At 38.6% G+C, this 22017-nt stretch overlaps 1 protein-coding gene across 1 annotated transcript in view; it reads right to left on the reverse strand.

Moving 5' to 3' along the window:
• Positions 1–3138: 3138 nt before the first annotated feature.
• LOC149201388 (uncharacterized) overlaps positions 3139–22017 on the reverse strand; it is an 82610-nt gene continuing 63731 nt past the window's right edge. The window contains exon 2 of the mRNA XM_089402940.1: positions 3139–4496. Coding sequence (XP_089259066.1) covers positions 3475–4496 — 1022 coding nt within the window. The 3' untranslated portion in view covers positions 3139–3474. The remainder of the gene's footprint in view (positions 4497–22017) is intronic.

A 22017-nucleotide genomic window follows, 5' to 3' on the forward strand; every position in this document is an offset into this window, starting at 1 on the left:
TCTTATGTGAGATAATGGGAAAAAAAGGAATTAGATTGTCACAAATAAGTGTATTTTGTCTTTTGTTCTTTCTCAAAGGCTATCTGGCAAAAATTGCTTTAGGTTGTCAATAACACTTTCCACAAGGACAAGAACCCTTCGCTTGACTAATTAAAATCATGGATTTCAAGGACCATTCAACTCTGCCTTGCCATGTCCTATGGGGTTTATGGCTTTCTCAAAACAAAATGATTAATTCAATCCTTCCTTAAAAGGCCTTGTGGGTGGTTTGTGGCTTTCTCAAAACAAAAATGATATTCCAAGGAAAAAATCTATCCATTGGTCTAGTAACTCGTAATCTTAGGTTCCTGTATGGAAAATTAGATGGCCCCTAAGCTAAAGGCAATAAGGATTTCAAAGTAGCTTGTGATAATGACTAAATCTTAGGGATCCTTGGATGGTGCTTGCCCAAGAATCCCAAGTTTGTGTGGTGCTAGGGTATATTATTCATATCACAGCGATTTTTTATCCATTAAATATGGTGAAGGGCTTGGGACTAATAACACCATTGAATTCTTTGCATTATGGTTTTTTGAAGTTCGTTGTTGGGGACTCCAAGTCGTTGATGGACTACACTAACAAGAATTATCAAATCACGAGCATATTGTGCACATATTTAAGTTTGATTTCATCTCCTTTCCATATTTTTTTTAAAGTTTAATTCAAAGATAGATTCCCTCTCTTACATAAGTGCTTTCTTTACATGAGAGAGACGCTTTCCTCTTAATCTACATTGTACCTTCTCAAATATGTACATCATTCTAGTTTAGTTTAGTTGGAGTATTATGAATGGGGCTCAAGCTCTTAGGATGTTAGATGGCATAGACAAGGAGGTTGGTATATTTTGATTTTTATTCAAAATAGCATATTTTATTTTTGCTAAGTTTACTCATGATTGATGGCATTGCAAAAATAGTTATAAGAGAAATATTTAGATTGCTTGGACTAACTAACAAATATATCAACTTTACATCCAAGTTTTGGAAGATATTTTTTTTCAAAAAATTGTTTCTACCTAATTTAATTTCAGTGCTACTTACCATCCACATATAGATGAACAAACTAAAAGAGTAAATCAAGTGATTGAACAATGAATTGAATATGGTAGAAGGTGCAAAAGCACCAGTGAGCTAGGATAATCCAACATATAGAATTGTGCTTGGGCCGGAAATGTTGATTGGGGCAGTAAATTGGTATAGTCAAATAGAATTTTAAGTTTGCCCAAGAAAAGTAAAACAACTATGCAGATAAAAATATAGTACCTAGAAAATTGTCTGTCAAGGATCATGCTTTCCTTCGAGTGAAGCCAAGGAAGAGTTTGTTGAAGCTTGGAAGTTGTGCCAAACTGACACCACAATATTATGATCATTTTAAGTGTTTGATAGGATGGGGCTAATTGCATGTAAAATTGCATTGCTTGTTAACTTACATATCTGAATGAATCATCTTGTTTCGAGAAAGCCATATACCCGACAAGACATTGTAAGGCATAGTTGAATGGTCCAATGACTCAATATTAGGTTCCTATATGGAAAATTAGATGACCCCTAAGCTAAAGACAATGAGGGTTTCAAAGTAGCATGTGATAAACACTCAATCTTGTAGATCCTTGACAATGAGGGTTTCAAAGTAGCATGTGATAAACACTCAATCTTGTAGATCCTTGGGTAGTGCTTGCCCAACAATCCCAAGCATGGTGTTGGTGCATATTATTCCTATCACATCATCATTTTTTATCCATTAAATGTGGTGAAGGACTTGACACTAATAACATAGTTGAACTTTTTGCATTATGGAATTTCTTGAAGTTTCTTGGTGGGGACTCCAAGTAACTGATGGACTGCGCTAACAAGAATTGTCAAATTACAACCATATTATGCACATATTTAAGTTGAATTTCATCTCTTTTCACATATTTTTTGAAAATTTAATTCAAAGGCAGATTTCCTCTCTAAAAGAAGTGTTTTCTTTGAACGAAAAGGTGCCTCGATTATTCAAGAATTCAAGGGAGAGACACTTTCCTCTGAATCTACATTGCACCTTCTCTGATCGGTAGGTCATTCTAGTTTAATGGTTGGAGTATTATAAGTGGGGCTATAGCTCTTAGGATGTTAGATAGTATAGACATGCAAGTTGGTATATTTTGATTTTTTTGAAATAACAAATAAATATTTTATAGGAATATTATTTTATTCAAAATAATGTCCATGGGGTTTTGGATAGACGATGATTGGGTCCTCTGTTAAGGCACTCCTTGATGTGAATTCAAGGGTTCAATTCCCTGCCCCTATAGGGGTGATCTGTTGGACATGATGAAGATGCAGTCCTACCAAGCTTACAACAACAAAAATTAGTATATTTTATTCATGTTAAGTTTACTCGTAATTGATAACATTGCAAAATTATTTATTACAAAAATATTTAGATTGCATGGATTACCTAAAGCAATTGTATCTGACAAAGAAACCAAGTTCTCATTCAACGTTTGGAAGATATTTTTTCTGAAAACTTAGTCTTTACCTCATTGTTTACAATGCACATATAGAATCAACAAACTAAGAGTAAATCAAGTTATTGAACACTTAATCGAATATATTTGAAGTTTTTATGGTAGAAGATGCATGAACACAGCCCCAGGGGTTAGCTCAATTGGTCGAAGCCCCATTGCTAAAGCACCTCGCCATTGGGAGGTCACAGGGTCAATTCTCCTCAATGCCCTCAGGGTTAGGCTCTGATTAGTTTGGCCAGCAGGATGTGATCCCTTCAGGTGGATCTGGCAGGATTTTCCTCAGAAGAGACAAACAAAATATGCACAAACACTAGTGAACTAGGATAATCCAACAAATAGAATCGTGCTTGGGCTGAAAATGTTGAATGGAGCAGGAAATTGGTATAATCAGATAGAATTTTAAGCTTGCCCAAGAAAAGCAAGAAAGCTATGTAGATAAAACTATGGTGCCTGCAAAATTCTGTGTTGAAGATCATGCTTACCCTTCGAGTGAAGCCATGGAGAGTTCCTTGAAGTTTAGAAGCTGTGCCAAGCTAACACCATGATATTATGGTCCATTTGAAGTGTTTGATATGATAGGGCTAGTTGCATATAAAATTGCATTGCATGTTAACTTGAAAATAACATGTACATAATCCTAACCATGTGATTGATTGGAACATGATCTAGATAGGATCAGAAGAGTTCCAGACAGAGCCACTATATAAGCTCAACAATAAAGACTTAAAGAACAGAATTAAAGAGTGACTTTCAGACAGTTTAGCAAAACTATTTTGCTGATCCTTTGGCGAAAACAAAAAAATTACATTTTAATCATTGAAAAGATTATGCTTCCTAGACTTATAACTGCAAAGCTCATTTAGCAGGCAGTTCAGTGGGCATCAGCAGCTCAGGACATGGCTTCCAATATACCAACCAAAACAGACCTAATGTAAATATGAATACTTGTAGGAAGTTGCTGGAGGCACACCACTGCCAATATTGTAAGTTGCTGGAGGCACACCACTGCCAATATTGTAAGTTGCATAACTGGTTGATCCATGAAAAGAGCCAGCCCCATACAACGATGACTGTAGACTGTCTGATGGATATAAATAAGATCTTGACAGAGATGATGGGTTGCTTCCTACGACATAGGCTGACCGATAGATGCCTTCGCTTCCCCTATCATATACACCCTGACCAGGTAAATTGTAAGACGGGATACTGACCACTGGAGAAGGACGATATAATTCAGAAGAATTGGAAAGGGCAAAGACATTGGGAGGGGTAGGTTTAGGCAGCAGTGCAGAAGAATTGGAAACGGTAAAGGCACTGGAAGTGGTAGTTTTAGGGAGCGGTGCAGAGGAATTGGAAATGGCAAAGGCACTGGGAGGGGAAAGTTTAGGGAGCAGCGAACCATCATCAGCACCAGCACCAGCACCTGCAACACCACCACCACCACTAGGATGAACCCATTTAGTTTGAGACTTGATGTCTTCTGCAAATATTCTCTTCTTGTTCTCGGTTTGAGCCCCTTCAGTTTGAGACGTGACGTCTTCCGCAGATCTTTTCTTCTCCTCCTTGGTTTGAGCCCCTTCAGTTTGAGACTTGATGTCTTCTGCAGATCTTTTCTTCTTATTCTTGGTTTTCTCCAACTCAACCACACGCTCTTCAAGATCTTCAGTAGGCATTTCTGATTCAAGTTCGTGCTCTTTAATGCACTTAATTACAGTATTCAATGATTCAATTTCTCTTTTGGTTGCATCATTCTGCGATCGAACATGAAAGACCTGTGCCCCAACAGCATTGCTTTCCCTTTCTGCTAATTCCTCTAACAGTTCCTTTTGCTCCTTCAGATATGCCTTCAACAAAGGCACAGGTGGAATTTTTTCTACAAGGTCAAATTCATAGATAAACTGAATAGCCTCCATTTGCTTTCCACTTCTACTCAATTTTTCCACTACATCTGCAAGAAACAAGACCAAACATGTCATGCAGGATCTCAACATATCCATTGAAAGCTGAAATTGTTGCAAACAACTTGAGTAAAACCCATCTTGGAAAGGTAACCCAACTTTGTAAGAAATTTCAAAATAATGTAAGAGTCAGCAAGTTCAAGGAATTTTTCTGCTCAAGGCATAATAAGCATAATAATCATCTATGTTTGAAGAATCAAATCATCAGCTAACCAGTATACATACAGAAATATAAACATCAATTTGTAAACAATTGGACCACGATGGAAACCCTTGCAAACAAATTCAGTCTCACATATCACAATGAGTAGATCCTTTGAGCTTCCCTTTGGACAACCCTACATCTGAAGATACAAAAGACTCTGAAACCCTTTAAGACAACTTAGAAAATCACAGTTAGCAGGCACCTAATCTTCTGCAAAAAGAACAAGAATCTTTCCGAAGAACCAAAACATTAAATGATTAACAATCCAGTCCTTAAATTGGCATTCTTTTAAGTGGGGAAAACTGTATGGTATAGTTCACAAATGAGATTAACATTCATTTTATTTTGGGAAATTAGATACATATTTGAAAAAGGATTTTTATGCATTTGGACTACTAATCTAATAAAATCACAAGCAGTCACTTATAAATGCACCTATTATGGACACAATTACATCAAAATAATTGCTCGACAAACTACCCAATACAAAAACTATTCAGAATTGCCTTTGGCCATTACCTGCACAGACAAGTAAAACTGCTCAAGTATCATTCAACCCTTCAGCCAATGGTCCATGTTCTAGAGAAGGCTATAGATAAGTAGTTCAATTGTTTACCAAAATCAATTGGGTTACGAAACTAAACTAACCTAGCTCAACATTTCAGCCATCTGTAAAGTTCTGACAGGATATTGATAGGTAAAAAGAACTTCGAAACAAGGATTGGACAGTTTATCCTATCTTATTTATATCATGATTAAAATAATATCAGTTTAGTGGAGGGCAATGAAATTTGAAACAAGGATTGGACAGCTTATCCTATCTTGATTATTATGATTAAAATAATATCAGTTTAGTGGAGGGCAATGGGTTTGAGTGGGAAAGAGCTGGGCAAGGAATTAGCCATCCAGGTATATGGAGGGTTCAAAACGATACCTGGATGGCTAATTCCTTGCCCCAGGGGACCTTGGAGCAGGTTGTGAACCTGTTCAACCTGTTCATTCAACTTGTTCAACCAGTTTGACTGGTACAAACTGTCCATTTAAAAAAAATTACTAAAATTTGAACATTTTGTGTATTTTTAGCTAATTTACCAGCATATGGATACAGATCCAGATCAAGATAGATCTGCCGTATTTCTGAAAAGCCAGGATTCCTTAACATGGCATGGAAATGACAAATAGAAAAAGATATAAAATAATTTTCATAATAAATCTAAAAAAACAGAGACAAGATTGAACCAGTTAGGAATCACAGGAGTAGAACTACAGGTTGTAACCAAAACCAGAAAAACAGAATGCTCATCCATGTTAATATTCAACATTAAGTGAATTTTGATAAGTTGTAACCATATTTGATTATTGATGCTGTTGAGGACCATTTTGGTGTGAGCATGTAGCAAGTCATGGCTTATTACAGAGTTTTTGTGAACCAGATCCACATGTCCATATCAGCTGTGAATACAGTGGTTTTCTTGAAGGCTAGGGCATGACTAAATAACAGTGTCAATGGAGTGACCAACACTATAGCAAATTAGATTAGAGCAGACCTTAACCATAATGATAGATCAAACATTTTGAACAAAACCTGATAGATCAGACCTCAACAGCAGGTCTTGACATTAGGATAGATCAGGGCTAGGAATGGGTCTAGGATTTTAACCTTAGGATATTAGGTCTTGGAAGTTTTCTTTTCATTAAAAAATATTTTTTGGGGGGAGGACCAAAGGGTTGAAAAGGCACTGGAAGTTTCAGGATTCATTTCATGGCCTCAGGATCTGTTTCCTTCTCCGTGGGATCCACTTGCACGATAGATCCCACCTGGGCCTTGGCAGATCCATGGATCCTACACATAGAGGTGGCACAGATCCAGTAACACATATTTTTAGTGAACAGATTCATAAACCTAGTCATAAGCCAATTCCGATCCCAGTCTAAACTGACCCTGGATCAATTACTAGTCCAATTTCAACTTTTAATACATTGGTAATTTGAAAATTCAACATGTACAGCATATCAAATAAAATATTAAAAAGACTTTTTAAAAAGAGACCAATATATTCAAAGGTAATTTTGGACTTGAAATTTTACATCTTGAATGGGCTTATTGGTTAAGAACATGTGCTTCCTTCTAAGAGGTCACAGGTTCAAATACAGAGTGGGGTAGAGTATGTACCAGTGTTATTGGAACCAGTGAAACCGGCTGGTCCGACCGGTTTGGGGAACAAACCTGTCCAGTTCAAGGTCTGGAACTGGAAATGGTCAGTTCAGTACTGAACCGGGCAGTTTTGTCATCAAACCGGCCCATTCCATACCAAACAGGTCTTTTTTCACTAAACCTGCCGGTTTCATTCTGTACCGGCCAGTTCTATAAAATTTGGCCAAATATGCTCAAAATGCAATTTGCTTTAGAAAAGACAAAAAAATTTGAGTGGGACAGCCCAATATTCAAACCTATGGCCCTAGTATTGCTATGCAATTCATGGTAATGTTAAATTCTTGAAGTAAAATGATGAAAATGAGAATGTCACTTTTACTTAAATTTTTAACATTACCATGAAATGACTCGAGATGTTTGAGAGTGGTTCCGACCTCATTGGATTTCATATGCAGAAAGTAGAATTTTAGATCACTTAAAATCCAGCAAGCTTAACAGTTTTTCAAGATTTTGGGATTGGGCGGATTGCAAAATCTCCATTGGATTTTGTCATGTACGAGGATATGGAACTAGTATTTAATCAAAAGCACCAAGCCCTCATTGGTTATCGAACTCCTTTATCATGACCCTATTAAAAATGTACCCCTTGCTGAAACAAAATATTGACTTGACATGCTACATTTTTTTCTATGTTGCACGGGGACTCGTCCCCACCAAAATTTATGGTATTTCCTTTGTCTCAACGATCTAAGTACATTGGAATTCGTCGAAAATGTCCCCAATTGGCCAAGGACGCCATTGGGGACAGGGGGATGTGGGGACTTCTAGGTCGTCCCTCAAAAAAATGGGGACTTTTAGGGGACGTCCCAAAGGTCCCTCAATAAATCGGGGACGTTATGGCGTCCCCCAATATCACGCCTGATTTAAACTTTAGAAAATTGAAATTTAAAAAATAAAAACTAAAGTTCAAAATTAAAAATAAAACTAAAGCTATCCTAAACCCTAAACCTATCGCATACGACCACTCGCCATACACTCCACTCAAGGCAACGAAGGTGAGAGAGGTGAGACAGCGGGCGAAGTCAAGACGGTGAGTGAAGATCACTAATGAGACAATAAGTGAAGGTGGGAGCAAATAATCTAGTTAATTTGATTGAGAACAGACAGGCATAGAAGGCATTTGATCATCTCGCCGTAACATTAGTGGTATAGTTCTTAGACGCAGAGTAAAAGCACGTGTAACAGGGAGGAAGGGAGGAAGCAGATTTCCTTCACTACCAGATTAACGGTGACGAAAGGAAGCGCTTGTAGCCATGGCGTGAGGAAGGGAAAAGCTATTGCTTTAGTGAAAGGAAAATGGCCTGAAACAAGTAGCAAATTCAACCAATTGAGGATGTTCATTGTTTGGAAACAGATTTTAGTCTATTGTCTCAGATTTTTAATTTTTCTTAAAATTCTAAAGCAATATATTGCATTTTTAAATTTTTAAATGTCATTTTCTTTTAATTTTAGACATCACCTCCAAAAACAGATCAAATGGACAACAATACTTCAACAATTGCTCAATCCGAGGGTTAAACATTAGTAGGGGGCAACAGAAAATTATGTTTTAGTTAAAAACAAAGAAACCCTTGCTTCAATTTGTCAAAAAAAATCACCAAGAATAAGAAGAAAAACAATGGTGGTTGAGAGGATTAGGTATGTAACTTTTACAGTCATAATTTTAAGGGCAACTACACTAGGGTTTACGATCATCTTTTGGCTATTTCTCGAGATGGAGTAAAGGCATGCACCTGTTCATTGGAAAATAGAATTGAACTTACTAAACTTCACATGGTTGCCATAGGTGGCATTGTAGAGATGGAGGACAGCCCTACTGTCTTCAAAAAACAAAAAGTTTTAAGCACATAAGAAGAGTACTCTCAAAGAGAAATCAATGAAAAAGATCCAACTGATTTATTTGGGGGTTATGGTTCCAATAAATCTAGTTCAAGTAAAAAAGCCAAGTTGTTGCGACAGAATGGTTCAATGTGCAATGCAAGAATGAGGCAGAGGATGCAATGGTTGAATTCTTCTTTGCCAATGGAATATCATTTAATGTCGCCCATTCCCCTCAGTACAAAGAGATGATGAAGAAAGTCATTGTTGTTGGTCCATCATTTCAACCCCCTCGTTACAATAAATTGAAGACAACATTGCTAGAAAGGTCACAAAAAAGCAAGGGTGATGGACGGCCTTAAAAAATCATGGGTTGAATATGGGTATTCAATCGTCATGGATGGTTGGACAAATATTCAACAAAGGCCTTTGTTGAACATCATTGTCACCTCTCCAACTGGACCATATTTCTTAAGGGAAATTGATTGTACCAAAATATGAAGGATGCAGCCTTTCAGTATGAGGTATTAAAGGATGTAATTGAGGAGATTGGTCCTACAAACATAGTTCAAGTTATCACAAATGTTGCACCGGTTTGTAGGTCTACAGAGTTGATGATTCAAAGCATATACAAGCATCTATTTTGGACTCCTTGTTGTGAGCATGGTTTAAATAATGCACTTAAAAACATTGGTAAAATTCCTTGAATCACTCGCATTATTTTGGATGCAAGAGAGGCGCAAATGTTCATTTGTAACCACCATGCCTCTCTAGCTATTTATAGAAGCTATGCAAAAAAGGAGTTCTTGAAACCAACAGATACAAGGTATGTCACCTACTATATCCTTCTTGCCCGTATGCTAGAGGTGCAACATGCCCTAAAGGTCATTGTTATAAGTTTCGAGTGGTCTACATGGGGGGAATAGAAAATAGATCAAGGAAAGAAGATAATGCAGTTGGTGTTAAATGATGATTGGTGGGTTGATGTGAAATACATTGTCTCTTTCACTGCTCCAATGGTGGAGCTAATTCGTCAAAAGAGCCCTCTTTGGTGTTATTTAATGAACTCCAAAAATTGATAGAAAAAAAATGGAACACGTTAAGCACACCTCTTCATATGGTTGCTTATGCACTTAACCCAAAGTCGTATGTGTTGAATTTCCACGAAAATTCTACAATTGGTATGATGAACAATCTGAATCTAAAAATCTCCTAAATCCTAGCACAAAACTGGTAGCAATAAGTCACTCTATCACAATGTATTGACTCCTCCAAAGTACGCACTCTCAACAAGATCTCTCACACACACGACCTTGTGCATACAAAAATGAGTAAATTTGTGCCTTCGTCCATCCTTTATAAGTTCGATCCATGCTAAAATTGGCAAGTACAAATTTAGAATAGTTGTTGTGATTGACTTGTTAACTAAATTTAACTTGTCTCCAAATTGACTTGTTTGACTTGTTAACTTGCCTCTAACTCGTCCTTGCCTCAATTAGAAACTGGAGCTCCCAACTCATTTTATCTAAATTTATAACTACAACTTGATCTGTGGTCAAACCGAAGGAAGAATCCTCATAACTTGTCCTCCAACTCTATGCATGAATTCTCCAGCTCCATGAAATCGTCCACGGTAAAAAAAGATTGACTGTGGTCTTTCTCTAGCTAAGGCACATGCATAGAGAAGACCTTCTCTCACTACTATTTTCAACTGTATGTGGAGAGGGAAGGCAGAATTTCACCAGTAGATGACCATGAAGTGAAGCAAGGCTTTATTGATCCCATGGAAAAGATGTATAAACTAGAGCAAGCAACCATATTTCAAGAACAGTTTCTTGATTTTGCTTTGCTCAGTAACCCACTTTCTCTAAAGCTACAAAGGAATATTTGTTGGTAATGGCACAAAGAAGTCTCAGTGGATGGTGGAGGATGTATGAGGACAATGCACCAGAAACACACACTCTTGTTATGTGTTTACTATTTCAGGTTGCTAGTTCTTCAGCTGCAGAAAGGAATTGCTCTACACTTAGCTTTATCCACTTTATTAAGAGGAATAGGCTTACCTCTAAAAGAGCGGAGAAACTAGTTTATGTGCACAACAGTCCTTACCTTCTTACAAGGAAGACACTAGAGTATTTACAGAGATCTGCATCACAAGGGGATGTAGATCTTGAGGATGCTTCCCAGAAGGATGATGACGATGATGATAATGATGATGATGATGGGCCATCTATCCATGCAAGATTGGTTAATGTACCATTAGATGACATTGTGGCATTGTGCCGCAGTTGCAAAGTATTGATGATTATGGGAAAGAAGAAAGTGGTGCTCAAGCATTTTCAGATAGGCTTGATGCAAAAGATATGAATTATTGAGTAGCTTCAGCCTTCACTCTACTATGGATATTGACTCATACTTCCTTTTTTGTTGTCTTGAGGCATTTTGATTTTTCCATTTAGCACCTACACTAGTGACTATGTATTATTTTTCCATTTTGGACTATAGTCTATAATTTATAAATTTATAACCCATGGTCTTTTAGACTCTTAATTTTGGATTTATAATTAACTTCTAAAATGATTCATCATGTGTCATAGGATGATTATGTAGACAGTGGTAGATTGTAGGATGTAGCAAACTAATAGTACTTCTTACATTCTTGACAATGGGCAATGATGATGAGATTTGTTTTTGTGATGCACAATGATGATTAGATAGTATTAGTATTTTATTTTGTAATTTGAATTTCAAAATTAGTAATATTTCTTATTTTTATATTTTAATGTACCATTCATGTTTACGCTAAATTACTAAATTTTATTTTCATTTTCATTTTTTAATAAAAATAAAAATTAGTTGTCGCACTTGTCGTCCCCAACCTGTCATCCCCTGAAAATTTGGGGGTGTGCTCTAGCCATCCTGGAAACTCATCCCTCCGTATACTCCGTCTCCCTATCCCCACAGCGAGTGCAACATAAATTTTTTACATACATTTTTTCTATCTTATTTTAATTCTTGGAGAGTGATATCGATGACAAAGATTCCAATATGAGCAATGATTTTAATGATATGTACGTATTTGTTGTAGCGTGATTTTTTTTGGAAGCTCGAGGCCATCTAGAGCCTGTTTGTTGAAGTATTTTCGATTCGGAAATGGACTGCACTCAATGCTATTTTGGTTATGTGCAGCTTTACATGCTATATAGATGAGAAATTTTGCTTATTTGTGTATAAATGGTTTGGACCAATGTTACTTGGAAGCGGGATCAGGAGTGAAAACGGGTGTGGGAGCGACTTTTCAGAAGCTCCCAGTTTAGGAGCGAATCCCAGAGCGTTTTTTATATAATATATATATATTTTTATATTTTTTATATTTTGATACATATATGTCAACAAAAACATGTAGAATGATGAATTAGATATACAAATAATATCTAACATGAAATGAAATGTTATAAAATTAAATGAAATGAAACAACTTTCAACTTTCATGAAGCATCATATTCATAATTCATTACTAATGAGCTAAGTACCCTAACAAGGGGATTCGGGATTCGTAGGATACGGGGATTCGAGAGTCTGATTCGGACACGTTGACCCACCGGAACAGGACACGTAGGATTCGTTATATATTATTTTATTAAATATATATATATATATATATTAAAAATTAGATATTTCTTACACAAATTCTCATTAATGATACAAATTCATTGATTTCAAACATAGATCATCTAGATGTTAGTTTTATTGTTTACAAAGTAAGTTAGTAATAGTAACATACTAACATTATAGCAATTAGCATGCATAGTACATACCAAATTCAAATACATCAACATGTCATATAAAATGATAAATCATGATTCATAAATGAAAGACAACTTACAATTACAAGATGGTAAGACAAAGACACTAACAGCTATAGTTTTCTCATTAAGTCATCAAATCAAAATGTGTTACATAGGTAGTGCAATGGCAATGCCGCAATGGCAAATAGAAATAGAAAATATAAAACAACTACAGGTATACAAGCCTCAAGGCAATAGATAGCCGAAGCCCATGACTCATGAGTCAACAATCCTCATAGTCATCATCAAAATCAGCATCAATGTCCTCATCATCATGGTCACCATTGCTCTCCTCTGCATCGTCCTCCTCCCCTGTATCCATAGTCGCCTCTGCATCTACTGGTGTGGAGGATGACCCCTCGAAAATATCACCGTCATCAAATCTAATAGGCTCTAGCACTGGATCATTAAGATCCATGTTGGCCAATGCCAACTCAACACTGTTGTCCAGACCCATATCATCAGGAAAGACATCCCACATCTTTGTCTTTCCCCTCAACCACTCTTCCCTCTGCCTGTAAATAAGACGAAGTTTGGTGTGCACATACACCATTATCACTGCCCTGGACTGCTCAAGCCTGCTCTTCTTTACATTATACAAATTCCCATATGTGCTCCAAATCCTGTTGCAACAAAAGGATGAAGTCACCTGAGAGAAGAGACTCATGGCTAACTGCTGAAAAAGAGGCCTTGTTGCCCCATGATTTTCCCACCAAGAATAGGGCTTCTTAGCCCCCTGTCTCTAATCACATCATATCCTGCAAATCGACTAGTGCCAGTGGAAAACTCTGCAAAGGCATGCTCCACCTCATCAAGGGATGCACTATCCTGGAAAACCCGCTTAAATGCATCTTTCCTCCCCTGTGAGATTTCACCATCCATGTGAGGAGGGAATTTGTGGGAAGGCCCACCATTCAGCCACTCATGGTTGTAGTATTTTGGGTTCAATGAGTGAACCAAACAATGTAAAGGTTTTGACCTCCCTCAACCTATTCAACATCATGAATGAAGAGGCAAATCATGTATCAGCAATCTTCAACAATGATAGATTGTTGTACTCCTTGTAGATAGTGAGGGCATTTGTATGATTTTGCACAAAGTTACGGATATGTCATGCATCCTCAATAATGTTACTAATCCAAAGCATATCAGAAGCAATGGATTTCAGTGCTAAGTTTAATGAATGGACAATGCAAGGTGTCCAAAACACCTGTGGATATTTAGCTTCCACAATCATGCCAGCAACCTTGCAAACAAGTGCATTATCTGTAATGATTTTCACACAAGACTCAACACCTACATCTTCAATAACTTTAATAAATAACTCACCCATAAATTGTGCATCCTTGTATTCTCCAAGTGTATCCACTGCTTTCAAGAAAGCTAGACCATTCAAGGAAGACACCATGAAGTTGATGATTGGGTGTCGTGCTAGATCTGTCCATCCATCAGAAACAATGCTAACCCCAGATGTTGGCAATGATGCTACAATAGGCTCAAGCATTTTTTGCACCTCTTTTTTTTGCCTTCGTCAACAATGTGGTTCTAAGCTTCTCTGAACCAGGAGGCACATACCATGATGGAGACCTGTGAGTTAGAGCTCGACACATCTCAATAAATAGAGGTGAGCGTGCAACATTCAATGATATGAAGTTTTGATAGAAAAAGAAGGCAATTGTGAGATCATGCTCTTCCCGTTTCTCTTTTTGAAAAATCTTGTCCATTAGACCAAGTGTAATTGCTCTTCATTTTGCTGCTTGTCCCCCAATAGAACTCTCAAATGGAAATTTGGTGGTGCCTTTCCTCAAAAATGGAAGGGGGTCTTTGTTCTTGGTTTTTCTTGATTTTGTAGCCACATTTTCCATACCAACAGTGAACTCCTTTTCCATTTCTTTCCTCTTTTGTAAAGGAACAGCTTTACAAGCTCCAATTCCACAACCTGGTAAAGCCAACAAATGGCCTTTCACACGGTAATATGTGCTTTTGAAAGAAATGTGGCAAAAGTTGCATCTCCATTGCACATTGCCTCCTCCCTTCCCCTTGGTGCTTGTCCCATCCTCTCTTGTGACATATTTCCACAAGGGATATTCTCAATGTTGCCTTTAGGTCCTCCTCTTCCCTCAACATTACTTGCAGCAGACTCTAATGATATTGGGGGAGGAGGGGCATATCCAATGGAGACATTCTTCCCCTTCCTTTGCCCCCTAACTGCTACCCTTGATTGAGCCATGAATACTGTAAAAAAAAACAAAAAAAACAAAACATGCACAAATTTGTAAAAAAAAATTCATATACAAACTGTTGTAATAGAAATGCAAAAAAATAGAGATGAAATGCACTTACCTGGTGCTTGAATCTCCTTGCCGAATGCTCCACACCCTTAGCTCCTTGCTCCAAACCCTTAGCTCCTTGCCCACAGCTCAATGTATGCAAAATTGAAAGAGAGATGGTAAAACACTGAAAGAACAACGCCTTTTTTATGCCCGCGGGTTTCTTTTTTAGGGATTCGAATCTCAAAATCGGGACACATTGTGTCCTAACAGGACACATACGAGATTCGTACGTGTCCCCTTCTGGGATTCGAATCGTGTCCAATTAGCGGGATTCGGACACGTGGCCTCCTTTCAAGGAATCTGCTATCTTAGCTAATGAGTAATAATTGCCAATTTCAAACTTAAATTGTCATATATTGTTTAAAAAATATATCATAATAAATATGAAAGAGTCAATAGTTATAAAAACTATTAGAAACTAGAAAAGACAAGTAAATCTATGTTATAATTGGCAACTAGTGCCAAACTCCATGTGGGTCATCTTATTAATGGCAGCTGATATTTTTATTGGATCCCTCTCATTGAGAGGTGTAGGATTGATCTAAAGATCATCCGATTCCGATAAGTATTTATGAAGTTATGAATTTATTTACGTTATAAAACAAATTGTCAACTCGGCCAACATCCTATGTAGGCCCAGAAGCCCAATAGACGTGTCCATTCATCATCCAGGTTTTAGTATAAATAGGAGAGGACTTGAAGTCATTTGAAACACACTCTTCATGTGATCTCCTCCTCTCCACGTCTTGGATTTTTGGTGAAGGAGAGACACACAAGAAGATACGTTGGGACAAGTGAATGATGTCCTAGCTTATACGCAGATGATGCCCTAGCTTATACACTGTAGTGGAAACTCCTAGCCGCAGTAAGGGAAGGAATTCATACGATCTAATGGAGACACCTAGCCGCAGTAAGGGAAGACATCATATGCTATAACAAAGACTCTAAACGCACTCTATACGTAGCAATATATACGCACAGCATGGATCACTTATATGTTGTCCAACATAAAGGGTAGCCGCAGTAAAATAAACGAAGCCGAAGTCATAAAAGGTAGCCGCAGTGATATAAAGGAAGGTGCAGTCAAGACCTCGCATGTATGGGAGCATATCCGCACTGCAGGAAGAATGACATTGATCTCAGGTGAGTACAGGTTCTTAATATCAAGTTGCAGGTTCAGTGTTTTGTAAAAATACAGTGTTGGTTCAGTATGTATGATAAGGGTTTTGGTGAAGTAATGAGGATGAAAATCAAACCCTTGCAACCCGCACTACAGAAACATCACTTCAGACCTACCTTCTAAACAGCGTCAACACATGAAATATAAATGTATATGGGTACTCTCTCAAACACTGTCTCAGCTAAATGGAGATTACATTAAGTGATTATCTTAGTCATGCATATATATGTTACTATCTTGGCATAATAGTCACAATGATGAAATATGTGATACTCGACATACCTGTGACCTGAAGGAAATATCTTCAAATGAATAAATCAGAGAAGGCTAATGATGATCTCAATATATCTATGAGCAGCATCTCGACATACCTGTAGGTGTTGTCATCAACCAGATGGAGCTGAAGGATCTTATGTCCTGTAACAAGGATCTCAGCATACACTTATATTTGTTTCTATTAACTCACTTACCTCAATCATGAACAGTCTCAGATCATGATGATGAAAGATGCAACATGATGGGCGTGTTAGTAAAGGATAGCATGATAATGGATGCTGCATAATAAGGAGCAGCATGATGATGAAAGCAGATGAGAGCAGCTCAGCACTGTGATGGTACAGCATGGTGCCACATGGTAAGGTGCAGCGAATGGACGAAATGCAACACTACGATAGGTGAAGTCGTCACCTTGGAGAATCAGTTGAAGCAGAATGTCTCCAACTGATCTCATGTATCATCGTTATAAGAAATGATCTATGCTCAAATGTAAATAAGTCAAAGTGTTGACTTCTGTTGTAAATGTACTCTCTCTCTCTCTCTGCTGAACTTTGAAGAACATAAAAGAAGAATTGATCAAGGGTTTCCCCACATTGGGGTTTGTCCCAGGCTAGCGCCACATCTTGTGTCATCTTGTCTTGGCTTGTCTTCTGCGATTTACATTTATGTCCTATCTGCAGTTTACTTTATGCTGATGTGACTAATCTGGAAAAGAAATTGAAATAAATTGTTCTAGCATAGAATATACCTAAAATTAACATGGTATCAGAGCTGAGGTGAAGACAATGCCCAAGCAAGAGTGAAAGAGCAATCACCGAAGACAATTGGGATAGGACAAAAGGATCAATGAGTTCCTCATCCCTCTTCAAATCCACCGAGGGAGAAGTCGAAGCAGAGAATATTATCAAAATGGTGCAGCGAAAGTTTCTGATGGCCTATCTTAAGATCACTTCATTGGAAGACCGAATATCAAGATAGGAGGAAAGGCGGATGCCTTGGTTGCAATAAGTTCGGCCATTGTGTGAAGGAGTGTCTAAATGGCAGAGACACATCTCTTGATGAAGATAACAATCATTCCAGGGACATCTTCAATGATTAGAGGAATGACAAGTAATGCAAGTCATCAAGGAAATGGCCGACTCTTCAAAGAAAGCAAGGAACCCCAGGTATGAAGAATCAAATATTGTTTCTGATAAGATAAAGAAGTGTTATCTTGTATTGGCCCTCTCCTTCAGATTCTTTGGGAATCTGGTTTATTGATTGTAGTGCTTCAAGGCACTTCATCGGAGAGATGGGTGCACTCTCTAATTTGGTAAAGATGGAAACAATCGTGGGATTATACTTGGAGCCGATGCCACCTATCCCAGAAAAGGTGTAGGGAATGTTATCCCTCAATTGAATGAGGGTAACTTGATTCATTTACAAAATCTCTTTTATGTACTTGGTCACAAGAAGAACCTGGTGTCCATTTCAGCAATGAAAGTCAAAAGTTTCAGGGTGGCACTCATCGATGGAAAGGTACGTGTTTCAAAATAGAATTTTCAAAGATGTTTTTGAGTTCAGGGTTGTATCAAGTTGCAAGAAATCCGCTAGGGACCATGCCCATTGACACATAGCACCGAAGGTCTATGAGTCAGATGGTGGCAAGGATGCCTGAATTCAAAAATAGCATGAAAGCACGTCTGAGATATACCAAAAGAAAATCTTACAAGGGGACCATTCCCCTCATGTAGCAGGTTCGCAGGGTTGGAACAATCTGAGGAGTTTGAGATTCATGATCACGAATCTCATACAAGTGAAAGAAAGCCCTCTATGGCTTGAGGCAAAACTCCCCGGGCATAGTATGAGAGGATTGATAGCTGTCAAATGAAGCTGAGATTCACTAGGAGTGAAACCGATCCAAACCATTACACGAAGGTTGTGGATGATTAACCTCTCATACCAGCACCTTATAAGGACGACCTATTTCTGACAGGTGCAGACCCTCTCATTTGCAGAAGTAAGAGGGAGTTGGATTCCAGATGTGAAATGATAAACTGCAAGCCTGTGACTACCTCGAAGATCTTAAAGTTATATGGTAGTGATGTCGGACCAGATTTGGGAAATGCCTCTGAGTTCCATAAACTCATTCACGTTGATGTTCTTGGTGAACTTCAGTTCGGACATATGTTTTGCAGTTAGTATGGTGAACTCATATTTGGTTGAGCCTCATTGGATTGGTGCCAAGAATCTTCTTAGATATCTTCGGGGCACTATCTCTCATGGATTAAGATACACTGTCGGAAATATGAAACTGCATGATTATTTGAATGTTGACTGGGCAAGCAGCGTGGAGGATCACTAGAGCACTTCTCAGTGTTGGTTCTCTTTGGATTCTGCTTCGATAGCATAGATGAGTAGGGAGCAGAAATCGGTTGTTATAAGCACCATCAAGACTGGATACATAACTACGAGTATGACCTTGTATGAAGCTGCCTGGCTGAGGAAGCTCTTCAGAGCGTTGTTTTTATACATGATGAATACCACTGTGATTCTCTGTGACAACCAGAGGCAGGATTCGATTATTGAGGAATCCCGTATTCAATGACTGCTCCAGCAAATAGACATCAGATACTACCTTATCTAGGATATGGTGTGTCATTGAGCAAGGAAGCTCCATCACTGTGAGATGATGTACAGGTTGCTACACTTTGTCAAAGCCCTGGGGGAAAGATCAAATCTGTGATTTTCCCGAACGACTTGGTGTCATCGAGAGACCCTTGTAAAAGGGCCCTACATGTTGCATTCATTGAGCTCTGGGTGCTCTAAGGGCCTGGGGTTCTTACTGAAGCAACATACAACCACAGGGTGACTCACCCTCCCCTGGTGGCGCGTGCTGAACAGGATGATTCGTTCTCCGTGGCGACTATGGAACAGGATGATTAGTTCTCATATGGGCCTGGATGATGTGTTCTCCATGGCGATTGAGGACAGGATGATTCGCTCTCCTGTGGACAGGATGATTTGCTCTCCTGTGGACAGGATGATTCGCTCTCTTGTGGGACAGGATGATTCGCTCTCCTGTGGACAGGATGATTCGCTCTCTTGTGGACAAGATGATTCGCTCTCTTGTGGGACAGGATGATTCGCTCTCCTGTGGACAAGATGATTCGCTCTCTTGTGGGACAGGATGATTCGCTCTCCTGTGGACAGGATGATTAGTTCTCCTGTCAAGGCATCCTACCCATGCAGTCCGAGACTCATGGGAAGTACCTCTCATCTGATCAATGAGCAGGGAAATGAGGATAGGGACCATAGTAGTACCAATGGACACATCATTGTATCTACCGTACTCCCTATGCTAGGATGACCTTCATTGATCTGGGACCAGTGGTAGGAGTTGTACCCACTATGACACTGACTTCGGGTCAGTAGAGGACTAGTCTGGGACCAGTGGTACATACTCTGAGACTAACTTCGAGTCAGTAGAATACTGGTCTGGGACCAGTGGTAGGAGTTGTACCTACTATGACACTGACTTCGGGTCAATTGAGGACTGGTCTGGGACCAGTGGTACACACTCTGAGACTGACTTCGGGTCAGTGGAGAATGGTATGACACATTCTCAATCAATTCTTCTTCTTCATGGTTCAGCAGAGCTTAGCAAAGCAGAGCAGATCAGTGCAAGGGCATTGATGGCAGAGATAGTACAGTCAGGACATATGGATCAGCGGATGGAGTTCTCCCTAGTTGAGAGGGAGTGTTGAAATTGGAAACTAGGGCCAAACTCCATGTGGGTCATCTTATTAATGGCAGCTGATATTTTTATTCAATCCCTCTCATTGAGAGGTGTAGGATTGATCTAAAGATCATCCGATTCTGATAAGTATTTATGAAGTTATGAATTTATTTATGTTATAAAACAAATTGTCAAGTCAACTAGCATCCTATGCAGGTTCAAAAGCCCAATAGACGTGTCCATTCATCATCCACGTTTTAGTATAAATAGGAGAGGACTTGAAGTCATTTGAAACACACTCTTCATGTGATCTCCTCCTCTCCACGTCTTGAGTTTTTGGTGAAGGAGAGACACACAAGAAGATACATTGGGACAAGTCAATAATGCCCTAGCTTATACGCAGATGATGCCCTAGCTTATACGCAGATGATGCCCTAGCTTATACGTAGTAGTGGAAACTCCTAGCCGTAGTAAGGGAAGGAATTCATACGATCTAATGGAGACACCTAGCCATAGTAAGGGAAGACATCATACGCTGTAACAAAGACACTCTAAACAAAGTCTATACGCAGCAATATATACACACGGCATGGAGCACTTATACGATGTCCAACATAAAGGGTAGCCGTAGTAAAATAAAGGAAGCCGCGGTCATAAAAGGTAGCCGCAGTGATATAAAGGAAGGTGCAGTCAAGACCTCGCATGTATGGGAGCAGATCCGCACTACAGGAAGAATGACGCTGATTTCAAGTGAGTACAAGTTCTTGGTATCAAGGTGCAGGTTCAGTGTTTCATAAAAATACAGTCTCGGTTAAGTATGTATGATAAGGGTTTTGGTGAAGTAATGAGGATGAAAATCAAACCCTTGCAACCCACACAACAAAAACATCACTTCAGACCTACCTTCTAAACAGCGTCAGCACATGAAATATAAATGTATATGGGTACTCTCTCAAACATTGTCTCAACTAAATGGAGATTACATTAAGTGATTATCTCAGTCATGCATATATATATGACTGTCTTGGCATAATAGTCACAATGATGAAATATGTGATACTCGGCATACCTGTGACCTGAAGGAAATATCTTCGAATGAATAAATCAGAGAAGGCTAATGATGATCTCAGTATATCTATGAGCAGCATCTCGACATACCTGTAGGCGCTGTCATCAACCGAATGGAGCTAAAGGGTCTTATGTCCTGTAACAAGGATCTCAGATCATGAACAGTCTCAGATCATGATGATAAAAGGTGCAGCATGATGGGCATGTTAGTAAAGGGCAGCATGATGATGAAGATGCAACATAATAAGGAGCAGCATGATGATGAAAGTAGATGAGAGCAGCTCAGCACTGTGATGGTACAGCATGGTGCCACATGGTAAGGTGCAGCAAATGGACGAAATGCAACACTACGATAGGTGAAGCTGTCACCTTGGAGAATCAGTTGAAGCAGAATGTCTTCAACTGATCTCATGTATCATTGTTATAGGAAATGATCTATGCTCAGATCTAAATAAGTCAAAGTGTTGACTTCTGTTGTAAATGTACCATCTCTCTCTCTCTCTCTGCTGAACTTTGAAGAACATAAAAGAAGAATTGATCAAGGGTTTCACCACATTGGGATTTGTCCCTGGCTAGCGCCACATCTTGTGTCCTCTTGTCTTAGCTTGTCTTCTGCGATTTATATTTATGTTCTATCTGCAATTTACTTTATCCTGATGTGACTAATCTGGAATTGAAATTGAAATAAATTGCACTAGCATAGAACATACCTAAAATTAACAATCTATTATCTATTGCTTATGCTTGGGCCTCTTGCCACCACGAGAAATGTCTAATTTTTTAGTCTTGTTGGAAAATCAGGATCTTTGTCATTAATATCACCATATAAGCATTAATATCCATAGGTATC

The sequence above is a fragment of the Pinus tabuliformis genome, chromosome 2_1, assembly GCF_031772625.1.
Source record: "Pinus tabuliformis cultivar Carrire ecotype Pingquan chromosome 2_1, CPIR1, whole genome shotgun sequence".
Classification (NCBI taxonomy): Eukaryota; Viridiplantae; Streptophyta; class Pinopsida; order Pinales; family Pinaceae; genus Pinus; species Pinus tabuliformis.